The sequence below is a fragment of the Meles meles genome, chromosome 7, assembly GCF_922984935.1.
Source record: "Meles meles chromosome 7, mMelMel3.1 paternal haplotype, whole genome shotgun sequence".
Lineage (NCBI taxonomy): Eukaryota > Metazoa > Chordata > Mammalia > Carnivora > Mustelidae > Meles > Meles meles.
In genome coordinates, this window is record NC_060072.1 from 143,609,566 (window position 1) to 143,628,666 (window position 19,101).

A 19,101-nucleotide genomic window follows, 5' to 3' on the forward strand; every position below is an offset into this window, starting at 1 on the left:
CAGAGCATATTTTCTGTTGCCTACTCTCCCCACTATGTAAATGCATGGCTCCTACTCTCATTATGATGGCTAAAAACTGAATGAAAATTCAGTGCCCTGGAAACCCATTTTCTACACAGTATTTGGTTGTTTGCAATGTAAACAAATCCATTTTCAGGCTTACTGGTGAAAAATAAGGTTGTAAACTAGTACTTTTAGCTTGCGGAATTCATTTACATGATAAACAGTATGGTTTTTACAACAAGAAGAATGAATGATTTTTAATATAACTTAGGAAAAGAAATCAACGTTTATTATCACCTTATTAAAATCACGTAAGAGTATTTATTGGAGGCCTTAATTCATATCCCAAAAATGAGTAAAAGAAACCAAGCCAACTAATTTACTTTGAAGAAGGTGCACTGATAGGATGATTCTGTGAAAATGAAGACAAACACTGAACGTGGGGTTTCTATTTCTAGTCTCCTCTTCAACAAACAAGCAAACAAATGAGTTGATAATTCAGCCTTCCGAGGTTACTATTACATACTGTTCCACCAAGCCTTGGGCGATATCTCTGTTTTTAAATACAGAATAAAACCATGAGAATCTGTGCTCTTTGTCATGGCAGGCAGAGAACACACACTTGGGAAGGACAAACATCACACCCACCGGGCGGAATATGCCAGTTACTCCACTCAATGTATAGTTTCTTCCTTTTCAGACAACCAGGACCTTACGAATTACGCAGACACAACGTCATGTCTTTCAAAAAGAGAAAAAGAACAAGAAAGAAGGGATCCTCTATGTCAAATAAGGCAATAAGCATTTCCTCTGAGGAAGGAACCGATACAATTTGAAAATGAAGAATTCTCAAAGTACAGCTTGACCCTCCGTGTTTGTAGCTGGAAGAGGTTAGAGTCCTAAACCCATTAGGAAAAAGCAGAGAAGGTTAAGATCAATGTATTTCACTCTAATTGAAAACGGGTCTACTTACATCTTGTCTTGGCCGGCACCAACTCTGAGAGTCAGTCGGGGGATGACCGGACTTGGGGCCGGGACAACTGGCTCCACTTTGATCTGTTGAAGTCATTACATCAGAGTTAAATGCATTTTCAACAAAATTCCTCCCACCTCTTCTCTTCCTTCCTCATCTCCACAAACCTGATAAGCCAGTTTAAGCCTCAAAATGTGGCGAAAATGCTAGCAGCAAGGACAATCGGGGTTATTTTGGTTCTGTTTCTCAACAGTGGCAGGTTCTCTGGCTTCCGGAGAAATTCTACAAACTTGAATTACTTCATGTAAGTGATGGCAATTATTGCTGTATTTTCTTAGTTTTGGTTAAGTTCTTGGATTTTACTGTTAGAATTTCTACACAAAAACTCATCTAGTTGGGGAACATTTGGGGAACATTTAAGTAACTGCCAGACTTCATGTAAACAGAAAAAAAGTGCAACAATATCTGCACCTATAAGATAAATGTATGTTTATGGAACTTGAAAAACACGAAACTCGTCCTAAGTTTGCACTGTCATGTAAGAAAAATGGTAATACCAAGTGTAACGGCAGCAGGAAACTGCTGGTTTTTGGCTAGTGGTCAGCAGACCTGAAATTCTGTAGAAGAAAAAATAGAGATTTTTTTAAGGATTTGTAGTGAAGGCGAGAGCTGCTGAACAGGCTGACGATCTTCACAAATATTTGAGCCAACGGTCAGAGAGGGAACACACGATCACGGATGATTTTGAAGGGGTTCCTCACACGTGCTGGTGTGAAGACCCTACAACAGTACAATGTTCTAAATGAACAAAGTGAACAAAAGCTCCGTAGCTCACGTCATCACCTGCAACAGAGTCTTCCCACACGTGTCTGACTGGTGTATCTGGCGGGACAGTTTGTTTGTTGAATGGAATGGTACAAGCACGGGGAGATGTTCACCCTCTCTGGCCTTGGGGTCCTGCCTCCTGCTAGGCCCTGTGACATAATGCTCAATGTATTATCTCATCAAATTACCGTATTACGTCGATCACATTTACTATTTTTTCTTATGTTTTTAACTGTCCCCCTGGAGTTTTTCTGTTTCTGTTTTTGTTCTTTAAATCCATTGTCACATCAAGACCTGTGGTTTCAACCGTTCTCATGGACAATGCCTGGCATGCAGGAGGCATCAAGTACTTACTTAACAACTCAAGCAGAGCACCCTCAACTCCCTGCCTCTTAGTTATTTCGCCATCTGTCCAGGACCAATCTAAAATCATCTTTAAGGGCACCGAGGAATGCCAAAGAAAATTTTCAAGATCACGTAAACATGTATCAGCAACCCCAGTTCCACCTCTGCCTTCAAGGCTGTTTATCTGGATTATCCGCTCCGCTCGGGAAGGGCAGAGACCACGTCAGGTTTGCTTACTGGGGCTTCGTAGCACCCGGCACGCAGGCTGACCTGTCCTAAGTGCGCAAGACACAGTGAAAGAAGGTGTCTGAAGTCATGATTGCAAACCCTTACCTCTTTCCAGACCTATGTCCCGTGATTTCCTTTCCTCTTTTGCCCCTCAGACTCCACAGGAAAACCCACAGAGGTGGCCCTTCCACACCCACGGACTTCTCCGCATGGGCCACCAGACTAGAGGCCGTCTCCTCTGGTCTCTTGAAGAAACCTCCTCCTCACGTAGGCATCTTCAACTTCGTATTTCCACTAGCTTTTAAATGTGCTCAGTGATCTTAGAAAACCCGTCTGCCCTTCAGCCTCTCGCTGACAACCTCTTCTATTTTTCAGTCTCACATCTTTGTCTCCTTCCTCATGTAATCATTCCCCAAACCACTCCAGTCTCCTTTCTCTCCCAAGCAGGACTAACACCACTCTCCCAGACACCAATTGTTTCCTGAGGTCTTGGTAAATTTTCCCACTGGGGACCTTATCACACTCCTTCTTCCTCCTCTACTAGGTCATCCCCCTTTGCTATGTGGCCTCTGCCCCTTGTCCTTCAACACGTTCTTCCATGAGCTCATCCATGTTCAAGGTTTCCATCGAAGGTTTTTACGATATGTCACTGTCTTCAAAATCTGTCTCTAGACTAGCACTGATTGAAGATAAGACCAAAACAGAATATTGCCTACTGAACATTTTGAACTCAATATCCTGTGTTTCATCTCACCACATCTAAACTTTAACTTATCAACTTCCCCACAAAAACCTGCTCCTCTACACGGTCTCATTCTGGCGCATGTCTCCTCCATCCGCCCAGTTCTCTGGACAGTATGTCCGCTGGTTCTCCTTAAGGCCCTAGAGGACCAAGGGCCATTGGGGTGGGATCAGGGCAAGATCCATGGACAACTAGCTAGGGATTGCACCGTCTTCCCCCTGTTCCTTTTTTAACAGAAAGCTCCAGATCTAAATGAATCTGAAAACCAATGGTTTGGGCTATTTTGTAAGCTACTAAGATTTCTCTATTTTTCTCACCTTTCTGTATTATCTGCGGAAGAACAGACAAACACATCCGAAACAAGTGAACATTTTAAACACTTACTTCTTGTGCCGCACTGCGGTCAGTATTTTTCAGATGCTCTCATGTAGGTTTTTTAACAAGTTTGTGGAGTAGGCATCAGGGTTTCTGTTTTACAGGGAACCTGATCACAGAGGAAGCAATCGTTTTTCCTTTTCCCTTTTCTGTTCTAAGGTCACACAAACAGCAAACGTAGGACTGGATTCAGCTGCTTTGTTTCAGAGAATGGAAAACTACACAAAGTTCCTTTCTCTTTTTAATTCTCAGAAACTTCGGGGTCATAAGGTCCTAAATGATGAGTAATCGTCCACATTCCTTCAGTCTGCATTTAACCTTTTTGAAAGCTTTATTTAAAAATAAAGCTGCTTTACCTGGAAAAAGATCTTTACTATTATTATGCTTCTCATCGTCGTTTGGTTCATGTCTATCACCACACCACATAGTAACTGCAGCTCACGCTTGCATAGCACCAAGTGTGTTCCATATACAGGATGCACTTTGCTCTTTGAACTCTGGGAGTCGGGTGTGGGAGGGATTATCATTCCCAAGTACTGGGGACCAGAAGGGTCAAGTGGCTTGCCCGAAGTGAAAAGTTAGCAACTGATCTACCTGTAGGTCCCCTGCCACTAAACCCACCTGCCCCCCCACCATGCTGCTGAGTCTTTTGTTCTGGTAATGCTGGGGTCTTACATGGGAGTTGCCTCCTCACTTTCTCTGTAACTGTCTCTTACGATAAATGACATATTAGTGAGATGGCTAGGGTTGGCGGTGGTTGTTTTTTAGAGAGGCAGAGAGAGGGGAGCAGGGGAGGTGAGGGCAGAGGGAGAGGGAGAAAGAGAGAATGTTAAGTAGGCTCCAGGAAGCACTGAGCCTGACGTGGGGCTCGATCTCATGGCGTTGAGACCAGGAGCTGAGACAAAACCAAGACTTGGATTCTTAACCGACTGAGGACTTATGTGCCCCTAGTGTTGGTTGTAAAAACACTTTTTCTCCACGTAAGGCTAACTAGTTCATATGGAAATCATGATTGACTTTGGCCTCACCTCCATTCCACTAACCTGGCCGGGGTTTAGTTGAGTACCTCGTCTTGAGTACCTCGTCAGGATAAAAGAATCGAGGCATGGTTTATTTATGTCCTACTTTTTAAAAAAGTTAAATGATATGATATGTAAAAAAAAAAAAAAAAAAAGCAACTAAAATAGAGATACATTTTGTAAGTCTAATTAAAAATGGTATATATGTGCCCTGAAGACAAAGATATTTCATGAACTTGTGGAATTAATGAATGATTCAGAACCCGTTACCTCAGCTCCAAATTTTACCTTAGGGTATAATTAGGGTGACCATATTATCCAGAGACACCTTTGAGAGTGAAAGTGGGAGCTGTTATTTATACCGCAAAAAAGTGTGTACACCGGGACTGTCCTAGGCCAACCAGGACATATAGCAACCTTCCCTACAAATACTTAAAACCTCAGTTTCATTCTTAAAGAAGCTGAATAGGACTTAACCTAAGGCTAATATTCAAGCAAGTACAAAAAAAGGTTAACGAGGATGCTAATAGTACAGACACAGAAAACACCATCTCTGAATTAAAATTTCCTACCAGACTTCCATTTGCAGTAACTTTATCCGAATGCTACCAAAGTAAAAACAAAGACATGCCCTGCATTCACAAAGCGACTGCTCATGTGTCCTTCCCAGAAACCAATCAACTAAATAAATGACAATTATTTGAATTACTTAACCCATACGACTAAGGCCATCTTTTAATGGCAGGAAGCCAAACTCTGGGGACACCATGAGCGTCTAAGGGTTAAAATAAAAGCACTGCACTTGAGAGGGAGCTGAGAATTGGGGCGCGCAGAGCATTTACAGTGGATTACTAAGCTTCCCAATCCACCAAAGAGCAAAGTCCAGTAATAGAAGACTCCTTTGTAGCTAACTAAAAATACATTGTCAGTGGATTTGTCCAGTTTTATGTATAAGCAATACTGCTTTCACCTGAACTAATACTAGTAGTCATATAAGCCCCTTATTGCCATGTGCTGCATTTTTTTTGCTAATCTTCAAGGATTTAGCTTCTTTGCCACATACCTCAGGGCACCAACTGATAAAGCTCTAACTCTCCATTTTTCCAGGACACCAGCAGTGCGGCCTTGCAAAAAATGAAAATCGCTCAAGAGATTTAAAGGGGAAATTTATTTTTAAAATCCTGACTTGAAGCAAAGAGGTGGATTTTTAAAAAGCTTATCTATAAAGAATCAGTTTAAATTTAAATTCTATCTTGGAACTCTTTCATGCATTCCAGCTTTAAAGTTTATCTTCTGACAGGGACTTTCTGCAAAAGTAATGGGCAGCTTTGTCAATATAATCTGGCCAAGTTTTTATTTTCTATTTTTTTAACATTAAACTTCTTTCATTTAAAAAAAAAAAAAAAAATGTGTGCCTGACAGGGCGGCAGCAAGTTCAGCGAATGCCAGTTCAGATTCCCATCTATGCTAACGGGTCAGCAAAATATCCCCGAAATAGGGCTGATGAAGAGCTAATTTTAATAAGCTAACATTCCGGATGCGGAATCACGATGACCAGTGAGCACCTTGTTGTCTTTCTTAGCAATTAAGGTCTTTACATTAATTCAATTTAGAAACATGGTCTAAATACTGATAGACTGTTTAAGACATTAAAAAGATAGTCAGGGGCGCCTGGGTGGCTCAGTGGGTTAAGCCTCTGCCTTCGGCTCGGGTCGTGGTCTCAGGGTCCTGGGATTGAACGCCGCGTTGTGCTCTCTACTCGGCGGGGAGCCTGCTTCTCCCTGTCTCTCTGCCTGCCTCTCTGCCTGCTTATGATCTCTCTCTGTCAAATAAATAAATAAAATCTTAAAAAAAAAAAAAAAAGAGGTTCTATGGTATGGTCAAGTATGACAAGTGGAATCCAGCAAGGGCAACTAAAACAGAACGCAGGCTTTCACTAAGTTCATTTACATGGAGAGTTACAGATGGCCTCTGGCAAATGTCTCTAAATTCAAACACACTCCTATAAACGTTACTGGTTTCCTCTTGGAACAGACAGTAATAAGAAACAGGAAGAGGGTATCTCTCCCTTTCTACTGGGCTATTGTATTGACTGAAAACCCTTCATTTCACTAGTTAATTATGAGAGCTGAGGAGAAAAGACTGGAAATGAGAGTACTTTACTCCAAGCAGAAGGGAAAACAATGACAACCTTTTGTTAAAGGCACAAACCGGTACAACTATCCGTCATTCTCCAAAGAACAAACTGTTTAAATTCAATAAAAGATTATCTGAGGGCAAATGCTAAGGGATTTGGGGATAGATTAAAGAAATGTGAAACATTTTAATTGTTCTGAGAACCAGTCATTAAAGCACAGAGGACTGCGACTGCCCGCTCTGTGAAATACGGGGATTGAAGAGGAGCTCTCTAAGGTCTCTTCAGGGACTACAGTTTTCTAAAATCATGATGTTCACCTTACTCCGGAGTGTGAGACCACGTTTAGCCTCTCACCCGCTCTGTCTGAGGTGACTGGCTGAGAAGGCCATTTTGGGTGACAAAAAACACGGGCTTTCCTCAGACGGACCTGGGGCCACGTCCCAGCTCCTGCACCCAGCAGCTACAGCAAGCTACTCGACCTTTCTGTGCAGTTTTCCAACTCAAAACAGCAGCCAACAGCACCAAACCCTTTTGGGTGTCGGGAGGATTAATTAATCGAATTCCGGCCCGGTCTGGTGCCTGTGTGCACTAAGTAGCAGCTGCCGGCATCATTCACTGTCTGGGTAGTTCCTCTAACAGCGGGTGTTGGCTCAAAATCACATTCATCCATCAAGAGGATAAAAATTGGGGGGATCCTTTATAGAATTTATGACCTTTCCATTACAAGCAAATCTCAATGATCTGTGGGTTGACCATCCATATGACTATTTAGTTATAAGCAAATTCTGGAGAGTCATCTTAAAAGACACCAACTGGTCTTTTTCTTGGAGAAGATATTAAACTATTGTTTCTAAGCAGAGGTAAGCCATCCTTTATGATGACGCTGTCTCTTTCCGGTACTGAATGGGAAGAGGGAGACAGAAGGAAGGAAGCAGCGGGTCAGAGAGGTACGAAGAAGCTGGGGAATAACTAGTCAGCGGCAGAGCTAGAACTTAGATCCAAGTCAGTCTGATCGCCAAAGCCCGTGGTCTTCCTGGGCCAGCACTTTCTAGGCCTATTTATCCCCAGTTGTGACATCATCATTTTGGGGATGACACTCTGCCATGCCTTCCCAGATCATACTCAAGAGCAGAAAAACCTATCTCCAAATCTAACAGGTGGATTTTGGTTTATGTCCAATATTGGGTTATATGGACAACCATTCAATTCCACTAACAAATAATGAGGTATCTTCTTCTTCAATTTTCTCACAGCAATCCTCCTTCCAAAAAAACACTTAAAATACCAAGAGTCCATGTGAATTAAAGTAGTTCTGTAACATTCATCTCAACTTCAAAAACCCACCGTTGATAAATTAGGTCATGTGGTACATACACCGACTGACACGAGCACAAATGGGAAAGTGTAACTGATCTGAAAGGCACAGCTAGGTTTCTCGCCGCTGAAGATATCACGTCACGTTTGCGCCTGCTCAGCATAATTGCTCTTAATGTGTTGTCCATAAAAAGTTAGTTTGTTTCTATTTAAAAGACCAGACTCTTAACCTTGACTAGTGCATTACTGACTAGTGGATCATTACCTCCACTAGAAAAAATAGTTTTCCTCCCGATGATGCAGCCACTAAGCCAGGTGCCTTGCATACATTATTTTAATTAATCCATTTTTACTTAACGTAGGCAAGTGTAGTGGCTAAGAAACATCAGTGACGGCATCTGAGAGCCTGGGTCGAAATCATGGCTCCTGTTCAATCACTTCCAAGGCGTGTGATCGCGGGCAACCTTATTCATTTCTCCACGCCTCAGTTTCTCATCTTAAAATGAAAGCAATTACGGTATTTACCTTATAGAGGTGTGGTAAGAAATTAAACTTAATGTAGTGTTTACATGGTGTTGAGCATATCATAATTACTCAATAAATATTAACTATTAGTGTTTGCTGCTTTTCAATGAGTGTTACCATATCCCTACTTTAAAGATGGAGCGCCTAAGGAGTAAAGAAACTAAAAAAAATGCCCTGGATCTCAACTCAGATTTGCTGGATTCCAGGGCCCAAGTTTCCTCCAACCTACCATGCGGATCCCCATCTAACTAATGGCATCTTTATTGGTTCTTGTATTGACAAATGTGGGTGTGGCTGTAACAACTTCCTAGGCAGGTTAAATAAATATGGGCAATCTTTTTTTCTTTCTTTAAAGTACTGCCCTTGCTTGCTGATCTGGGTCAATGTCTCTGAGAGTTCCTCCTGTGAGCTGGTCAGAATAAGAAGGAAGAAGGACACGGTGGCCCTCATTTTTGTGACAAAAGACATTTTCTCGGGGTAGCTAAGATGTGCCTTATGTTGCTCTGCGGATATGTGAAGGAATTCTAAAGCCCCAGGTAACCCGATTTCAGGTATACTTTCCTTTACCTGTGTGGCTTGATGCTCGGGGAGGAACAAGTGGAGTTGAAGGAGGACAAGTCAAGGTTTACGTTAATATCTCAATTTCTATCCTGTGTCAGTGGCGTCTGCATGGGCTGAACTGGCCTTTATCCTCTCCTCTCTCCATAAAGAGCTAAACGTTAAAAGAATGCCAAGGAAGGGGAAATACTTTTCCGACACTGATAAACATAGCTGACACCTCCAGTCACATGTAAGTTGGCTAGTCTGGTCCAAAGAAGAAGCAAACTCTAGGTTTCTCCATTTTGTGGGTAGATTCAAAACGACTTAATAACACTTGCCTCCATCCAGCCTACTCCGCACTGACTGGGCATTTATTTACTCACGTGCCAAATACAGCTCTGAATGCATCTCAGATGCTCCCATTTATTACAAAACTTGACCGGTGTCATACAGCTAAAAAAAGTCAGGATGGGAACTCAGGTTTAACTCTAGAGACAATACTGCTTATTCTTTTTGAAGACCTTATAAGATACCCAACTTTTATAAATGTTTATCTTTTGTCATTCATCTGAGCCATAACCCATCAGACATGGTACGAGGACTTTGTTTTCTTCTGTTGGGTGTAATCTGGCAACTCAGAACTGAGCCTTCCCCTCTGACCAAGGTAGTCTGAGGGAATCCCCTTTCCCAAAGTCGGGCAGAAGCTGTGGAAAGGGGAGGGATTGCTGTTACAAATCTAACCTGATGGGCTTTACTCAAAGTCATAATGGCCGCTGAAACAACTCCAGTGACTTTCCGAAGTTGAGATGGCGTTGAAGGCAACAGTACCCTGTTCGAGTTACTGAGGGCCCAGCTGCCAAGGTGCTAGGTCCATGATGGGAAAGTGCTAATTGCTGCTGGGCAAGATCCCCAGCAGTCAACATTTCGAAACCGTGAGGAGCATCTCCGTGTCAGTGACCTGGCTTCTCCTGGCTGTGTGACCTTGATCTTGGACAAGTCACCCTCTCAGACTCACTTCCTCAACCACAAATGTCGGTAACAATACCTGTTGGACCTCAGGCACAGGTGTGTTGGGAGGAGAAAACAAGGAGGGTGCTGGTGCCAGGTGCCACGAACACGTAACAGAATGGTAAGATGATTTGAAAAATGGAAACAACAGTAGGGAGTCCCGTGTCTTGTTAACTTGCTGATGCTTTGTTATTAATATCAGGATTTCCATTCTACTTCTTTATGGTTTGGAATAGCCAAGGGGGACAGAAAAAGCATAAAGTCAGGCAGAGAAACGTGAGAGTTACCGTTATGGCATGCCAGCTAAACTAATTCTTCTAGGTAAGTTTGAAATTTGAAATATTGCAGATGTCCTGGTAACAGATGTGCCGTGTGTACATCCTATCTACTATGTAATTTACTAGTAAATACATCCTATTTACTATGTGGAAAAAAATGACTGTGTTATTTTCCAGCCACCCTCTGAGAGGATTGCTTCTAGGGGGCAGGGAAAGGGTCTCAGAATCTGTGCGTATGATACCATGAATACTTGGGCACTTTTTCAGAAAGTTTAAAAGAAATGTTCAAACCAACCAGTCGACCACTATAATCCAAGGAACCATGAACTGAAGAGCAAAGCCATAAAAGCACAGGTCACATCCTGGGCTCCAAGGCTTGAGGTCCCCGTTTCTACAAAACTGCGGGATATAGATCAGCTTCCTCGGCTGTACTCTGGGAGAGCCTGATTTACTAACATTGTAAAATATTTGGAATTATTTTCTGCCCACCAGCCAGGCTGCCCGATCAGCCTAGATACTCGGAAACATGTCCTAATCTTATTAAAGCAGAAAATAGAAGGATAAGAGACACTACAGAAAGGAGTAGACAGTCCTAACCTTAAACACTTAACAGACACAGCTCACCAAAAAGAGACACGAATCCTCTAGGAGGGACGCCACAGGCCTAGCTGTCCTCTGAAAACAGTGCCACAGTTCTGCATGCCCTGAGTAAGATGGATGCTTGGTGGGGGGGGGGGGGGGGGAGTATCTAATAATTTGGGCACAAACCACTGTGTGGCACCCTTGATAATTACACAAATATTATTTATGGTTGAAGGTGACCAATGTTTTAAGCTGCCAGGGACTATTGAGTCTATCTGCTCACTAGAGGGTTAAGGTCTGCTATTAGATTCCTCTTGGGCTATGAATCTGTAACATTTTTTAGTACAGGGGGGTGGGGTGGGAGGGTGCTTGGTTACAAATGTGTGGGTCTTAGAATTAAAATTAAACCTCATCGCCACATTATAAGGATCTTTCTATTTGACCTCCGGAACACAGACAGGACCTCGGGCTCTGTCTACCTGCATTTTTCAGCCCGACGGGGTCCAGACATGGCAAGGTGCTTACTTTTTCATGCCTGTGCTTGTCCTTTTCTTTTTCTCTCTTCTCTCTCTCCCTCTTCTCTCTCTCCCTCTCCTTATCTTTCTTCTCCTTCTCCTTCTCTTTCTCCTTCTTTTTCTTCTTTTCTTTTTTGTCCTTTTTCCGTTCTTTCTCCTTGGGCTTCTCTTTGTCTTCGAACAGTTTTTCAGGGAGCACTGACGACAGAGTGGGCAGCGCGGTGGGGACTCTGGCGGCCGCGGCGGGGCTGAACAAGGGCAGCGGCGCATCCTTCGGGGGCAGCCCCAGGGGCCCGGGGGCCGCTCTGGGCCTGTCGTCCCGCCCCTTCTCTTTAACCTTCTCCCGGTCTCTCTTATCTTTATCCCTTCTGCCCCGGTCTCTGTCTTTCTTCTTATCTTTATGCTTCTCTCTCTCCTTCCTCACTATTCCGTCTTTCAATCTCACTTTTGGATCAACATCCTCAAATTCTTTTATTTTAAATTTATAGGGATCTGGCTCTTCATCTTTAAGAAATTCCTTCCAGGGGTACTTGGTTTCCTTGCTGCTCTCCTTCTCTTTCTCCTTCTCTTTTCCCTTGTCCTTCTCTTTATTCTTCTCTTTGCTTTTGTCTCTTTCCCTCTCCTTATCTCTCTGCTTCTCTTTCTTCTTCATTTTGGTTTTCAGTTCCTTTTTCAACTTCTTTTTGACTTCCACGGAGGAAGGCAGCTTGGTTTTCTCCTCGTACACCTTGTGTAGCGGTTCGGGGGTAGGAGGAGAGACCGAAGGAGAAGAGATGTAGGGAAAGGCAGGAGGCATGGTTGGAGGGGCTCCCATTTTTGCTTTCCGCACAACCTCATCAATGGACGCGTCCATTGTCCATGAATTGTCAGAACTCGAAGTTCCGCCTGAAAGAGGCAGAGGAGTGGATCCTGACTTAGTGAAATTGTTGGAGGAGGTGGAAGCTTTTGGAGTAGTACATTCTGAACCTGAAATCCTCTTGGGGCTGGTAAAAATGTCTCCTTCGGATTCTGATCCAGAAGAAAATTCGAAAGGGTCTGGCTCTCGTTCGGCGCAAGCCCGTGCAATCACGGCGTTGATAGAGTCGTCGATCGTTCTATCCGTCACAACCACCTTCTTCGGCTGGTTCTCGTTGTTGAGTTTCCCAGGATCTGGCGGGGTCTGTGTATGTTTTACCTGAATGGTGTCTTTACTCAGTTTTTCACTTATCATAGCTGAAGGAGTCCTGTTTGGTGTTTCCGGTCTGACAGGTACTTGGGGAATATGAGTCATCACCTTGGGACTCTTGGGGCTTTTGGGGCTCTTGGAGCGACCAGGAGATTTCTTCTCTTTGGATATAGTTTTTGGTGACCGAATAGGACTTCCGACCATAGCTGGTGACTGCGTCGTTTTCGGTGATTTAGTCTTCTGTCCCGGAGAACTAGTTTTAGTCTTTGTTTTCGGTGTAAATGACTTTGTTTCTAACGGTTTTGTGATTGGCATTTGTGATTTTGCGACCGGTGCCAACATCGGTGGCTCCGGCGACGGAGGGGCTAGGTCTGCACTGTCCTGGGCGTGGACCGGAGAGAGCATTGGCGGAATCTTCTGGGTATTTATCGAGCTGAGGGGCTCTCGTGCTTCCAACACTACTACGTCCAGAGTGTCCCCCTTAGTGTTTAACAGCCGTGGTCGCTTGATGGCAGGCATTTCCTCAGCTTCGGGACTATCCAACGGTCTCTTACCCAAGAAATTCTCATCATTAATAATTTCCTCCTCCTCCAGTTCATCGTCTTCTTCCAAGGGAACCTGCATGGCTTCTGCGGACGTGCCGCCGTCAGTGGGCACCTGCTCCTCTTCTTCTTCTGGTAAAGGAAAAGGAAAGAGCTATTAGTGCAATATACAGAAAGGCCTAACAAATAACAGCAACGGCTTCAAACGTGATTTCTAGGAAAGACAGGAATTTACTGACAGTGTTTAGAGGGGAAGGACAGTGGCAGATCCTCAAGGATCATCCAAACTCGCACACCATCGTTCCCTGAAGAGTGGCGACCAGGGACAGCCGATGTGGTTTGGCCCTATTTTCAGGATCTGGAGTCTGCGAAGTATTTCCCGTTTGTCTCGTGCTTCCTTAATTATGTTCCTAACCCGACTCAATATTGCCTTTCACTTCCTTGTTCCTCTGTATACAGGTGTGCCTACGCGTGCACCCCCCCATACCTCTAAAGATCATGACATGGGTTCTTATAGGACGACAACCTCTGAAATGACAAAAAAGGAAACATTTTTGAGGACTCATAACCAATGTTAATTCTTGGAGTTTAGCAAACGCAAGTCTCCAACCTGGATATAATTCATATACCACTTACGCCTTCTGTTCTGCTTGCTCAGCATCAGCCACTTTGAGGCGCAGTGTGGTGTAATGGCAAACACACAGGCTTTCCCATGACAGAGACGGTGCTTCCGCTGGCATCCTGGCACTACGGAGCAACAGGCCTTCAGCACTCTCTTAACCCCTGGATCCCGTTTCCGGACCTTTCGAAAGGGGCTAATATTATTGGGCCTGCCTACTTGACTGAGTTGCTTTAAGATCACATTATTTCTTTCTCCACATATTAACGAAGCATGCTACAGGTTAGCATGGGGACACAATTATGTGTACAGCACACAGAAAGTGACTGGCACCATAAGACAGATAAAGAGCTACAGCAGTTCAAACCAGAAACTGATTACCGCAGTATCAAAGATCTCAGGAAGATTTCACTAATTAGGTAGTGTTTTGGGTATTTGGAGACTAGGAATGGCGAAGTACAGGATGAAGGAGCAGATGGCGAAGACAGGAAGGTGCGACACAGGAGGCCAGGGAACAATTCGTCCGGCCAGCGGGCTGCAAGACAGTACGAAGTGAGCTTAGGAAGGCTGCATCCAGATTCTAGAAGCTTTGAATTCCAGAAAGACGGAATGATCTTTTATTCTACTGTTAGTTTGGACCTGGAGAAGATTTTTAGACAAGGAAGAAAAGTCGCAGGGTATATGTCAGCAAATCCTTCTGGCAGGAACATACAGGACGGATGGAAGGTAACATAATAATGGAGAAGTAACAAGTTAGGGGCTACTGAAATGACGTAGGTAAGTGGCAGCAGGGTCTGAACTCGAACAGCGGTAACACAAGGAAGAAGCAGTACGGATACATGAGATTTTGAAGACAGAATGAACGGACTCTAATACATGATGAGCTCTAAGAGTGGAGAAAAGAGTTGAGCACCATCTCAAGGCTCTGCGCCCAGGCACAAGAGTGATGCAGTCATTAAGAGAGGTAAAGTAAAGAAGGAAGATGGTTATCAATTAGCTCGAGCCTTAGACCCGGAGTGGGGCGAACAGTGAGTGATGACCAGCACAGGACAAATGTGAGACATAAGGACTGTTGGTTAGCATGACTCGAGAACAACACTCTCACCTGTCCGGGTACCTAAGTGGAAACCTCATTCCAGACTCCTTCTTTCCTTTGTTTCTCCACCTCCGCATTGTGAACACAGCCTCCACTGCCTGTCCTGTGACGTGCTCTCCCCATCGCTACTGCTGTTTGCTCGCACCTGCCCTCCGTACTTCTAACTCGTCTCTTGGCCTCCAGCCGCCATCTTCCACATCGCCTTACGCTGATCTTCTGGAACCACAAATCCGAGAGTGCGACTCCCCATCTCAAGAACTTTTCACAGGTCCCTACGGGACTACTTTGCCAAAGGAATTCCTTGGAGCCCGAGGGTTCGGTGGAACGCCTTTGGAGGCACTGCACCGTGCACACTGGTTCTCCTATTCTCTATCAAGTGGGAGGCTTACCGCAGGGTTATCTATTTTAACTGCTGAGCTTCCGTTAGAGTAATCCCTCTGCCCTCTTTTTGTTGCGAGGCTAAAACAGGTTGAAAGCCAGTATTCTAAAATGTAAAATTAACCCCACGTTCCCAGCACCACCTACAGGGCCTGCCATCACCTGATTCCGTTCGTAATTCACCTCCCCTTTCCGTGCGCCCTGAGCGCACTGCCCTTCCAGCCACGCGGGCTGATCTTCAGTTCCCCTCGGACACACTTCTGTGCCTCTGCACGTGCAGCTTCCTCCGCCTGGAAGGCCCTGCCCCCCGACACTTGGGTAACTATCTCTTCTTTGTCTCCAATCATGGGTTCCATCTTCTGTGACACTTTCCGTAACAACTAGAAATGGGCACCCTCCTGCTTCGAGCTCTGCCATACTCTGGTTATATGAGCAACAAGCAAGTCCAGAATATCTACTATCTGGCCTTTTACAGAAATGTCTTCAGGTTCCTGTCCTAGATCTACTCTATTCAGAAAAACTGAACAGCCCCTTCCAACCCTGTCTTCATCAGAATGGCAAGACAGGCCATGACTCTGCTCAACCGCTAATAGGCAAACATGAACAAATGGGAAAGAAGAGAGCTTTAGGATAGTCTCCAAGCGAACAAATAAAAAACTTCAGAGTACTTATTACTGTTTTATTTCTAAATTCTAAAGAACCTCCTCCTACCCGACAGGTTCCTAATCCTAACTACCAAAGCAGAAGGAGGAAGGTTCAGCTGGGCGGGGCCTTTAATGTCCAAGCACCTCTTCTTCTCCTACCTCTGGAGGAGACCTGGGCTGGATCAGCTCTGGGATGGGGTGTCCTCCCCGGGAGGGCCTTGGGTGTGTCCCCTGGGAGGGCAGAGGGATTACTCTAGCGGAAACAATCCCTAGAAAAGGAGCTCCTGGGACCCACAGGAAGACAGTTAGCTATACTTCCTTCTGATGAAAGGCTGGGGCTTTGCTATTCTGAGCTAGAACAACCAATTAGAGTTCAATAGTCAAACTACTAAATAATAATACTGGTCCACAATAGATACACAGTATAAAGTCAACCTTGCAATCCTTGTTGAGAACATAACAAACAAAAAACACAAAACAACTCTCCTTGCCATAATCTCTGAAACCCTACATAACAGCTAAGTCCTGAATTAACACTCAGGTCAAGCGGGTTTCACCTCCGCCATGTGGCCGAAGAACTCCATCCCTCACTGAAAGCAGGGCAGAGATGCTGGGGACACCGTGTAAGAACAGGTATTCTAGTAAGCGAAGCTCCTTGCTGCTAAAGGCACGGTAAGGAATTATTAACAAAGCTGGTATTTTCTATTCTGCTTGTGTTAAAATTTGGCTAACGATAATGATGGTAAGACTTTTGATTTGATTATCCTTTGTGTAAGAACTGATTCAAAGCTGTGACATCTGTTATAACTAATCGTTAGTGCTGCCAGTCATCAAAGAAAACCATAAATCATGATATAACTCCTACACTTCTAGGGGAAAAAAAGATATTGACAATAAGAAAAGAGATATATTAAGAACCACACTTACATCAGTACAGGAACCTTTATTTTCCAAAAAAAAGTCAAGTCTTCGGGGAAGGCTCATCCCACTACTGAACAACACTGTTCTTCTTATAAATTCACTGAAGTTTATACATCTATATATATACACATAGATTTATATATATAATTGATATATATGTGCTATAATTCAATCTATAATTATAAATTATATAAGTACTATAATCCAATTTAAGGAAAACCCACCATATTAAAAAGTAACTTTTCATTCTGCCAGAGTTTTGCATATGTGCTATGCTTTCTCATTTGTCAAAGAAAGGAAATGATGGGCGATAATGTGAATGACTCAGCGCGAATTTATCACCATGGTCAGAAATACAATTTAAAAGAGTCACTGAACTGGCAGCAAATTCCATATCTTATCCTAAGATATGGAAAAAGAAAGATGATCTTGCAGGTGTCTTCTCATTTCAGCAATCAATGATTCCAGGTCACCATGTGATCGCAAAATTATGTTTTAACTTTTTAATCAGAAATAATTTCAAACTTACGGAAAAGTTCCAAGAATACGACAAAGAGCTCCTGAACACCCTTCACCCAGTTTCACCAAATTAATGTTTTCCTTCAGCGTGTGACTGCACAGCAATGTTCAAATCCCCTCCTACTCACAGATGGGAAATAAGACGGGCCCGTGGTAACAGCCATCTTTGTAAAGCTCCCGCGGATGTTGATGCAGGTAGAGGGGTCACTACAAACTCCACTCCAATTTTCCTTCATCAATGACATGAATAAATAATCCACACTCGCTACATTTCCCAGAGGAGTAATGAGAAAAACATGCTTCTTTACCAAACTTCTCAAACAAAAGATAAAACAAGGCAGTAAAGCCTGAACACACCGAAAGGGTTTTTAATAGGCTAATTCTAAACTACCATAAGTACTGAGAACAAAACATCTTTTTAAGTAGAACAACAAATGCCTTTAAAGAAACACTATATAATCTAAAAAGCTCATAGACATTAGGGGGAAAAAAGGAAATTGTTTTCATACGGCACTGAAAGCTTTTTATCTCATTAACTACACAGATGCAGGCAACTTTAAAATTTAGTGGCATGATCTCAACATAGGCAGAAACTACACCTGCATTCCTAAACTTTAAATACAGGGACAATAAACGGCTATCTGAATGTATTTCACCAAAAATTCAATGTATTTAAAACTAGATTTTTTTTTTTTTGTGGGTTTTTTTTTTTTAGAAATACACATGCAGAAATTTCTAGCAATTATGACCCAAAGTTAACCTATTTTCTTACTAGTTTACACATCCTCCTGTTTTTATAATAGATTCCTCTTTTATTAACAAATATGAAAGGAAATGATTTGTTTAAAATGCATATTTTTTCAAAAAACACCTTTCTGTCTATCTGGATACTATAGTCACCAGTTCCTTGACGGGACTCACTTTTTTTTTTTTCTTTTCTTAAAGATTTTATTTATTCTTCTGAGAAAGAGACAGAGAGAGAGGGAGAGAGAGAATGAACAGAGGGAGAAATAGAGGGAGAAGCAGGCTCCTCACTGAGCCAGGCGTCCAACATGCGGCTCGATCCCAGGACTCTGGGATCATGACCTGAGCCGAAGGCAGAAGAACCACCCAGGCGCCCCAAAGGGATTCACTCCTGCTACTGTTCATTCACTCACTCGTCTACTGGGTGTCTTCTGAGTGTCCCTGTGGTAAGCACTCTGGCCCATCCTGCATGAAGTCAAATGGGACATGATTTCCCATCCTCAAGAATCAACCACATTTTGTGGCCGGCAGCTCCAGGGCTGTGGCAGGGATCGGTCTGAGGTACACATACAGCCACATCCGGGGAGATGAGGACCAGGCGGGGGACGGGTCCAGACCGAAAGCACGTGTGGCATCTGTTACCAGTGCCATGAGTCCACCGTGCGCCACCCGCTGCCTCTCCCACGTCTAAGTTTTCTCATCTGCAAAACCTCAGTATTGACATCTGACCTCCTCCTTGTAAGAGCTGAGGAACTTTTTATTGGGGCCATCTCCACACAGAGTCAACTGCACATGTCGGATCACCTAAAGGGCAGGACAGAGTTATCTCTGCCCCTAAATTATTTCACGGACTACACGCAACAGCGCTTGGCATTCTGACCACGTGGTTTTTGTCCTGGATAAAGCCAGCATCTTTGAAACGCTGCTGCCAAAATAAGGCTGTAAAGCTAACAAACGAATGACTCTTCCCTACTTTTTGAAGTAAGGAGCCTGAGAAAATGGAACGTAACTGAAGTAACCTGCTGGAACACTGGGGACAAAGAGGGTTTCGAGCACAGGGTACT

The 19,101-nt window shown here is 43.7% G+C and overlaps 1 protein-coding gene across 2 annotated transcripts in view; it reads right to left on the minus strand.

Annotated features, from left to right (window-relative positions):
- The window catches only part of TAF3 (TATA-box binding protein associated factor 3), a 170,085-nt gene that overhangs the window by 33,658 nt on the left and 117,326 nt on the right, over positions 1 to 19,101 (minus strand). For both annotated transcript variants that reach the window (XR_006819758.1, XM_046013706.1), the window contains exons 3-4: positions 11,420 to 13,248; positions 977 to 1,059 (exon numbers count right to left, since the gene is read on the minus strand). Coding sequence is in view for 1 of the 2 variants with exons in the window: in XM_046013706.1 (XP_045869662.1) it covers positions 977 to 1,059; positions 11,420 to 13,248 (1,912 nt within the window). In the remaining variant the exon portion in view is untranslated. The remainder of the gene's footprint in view (positions 1 to 976; positions 1,060 to 11,419; positions 13,249 to 19,101) is intronic.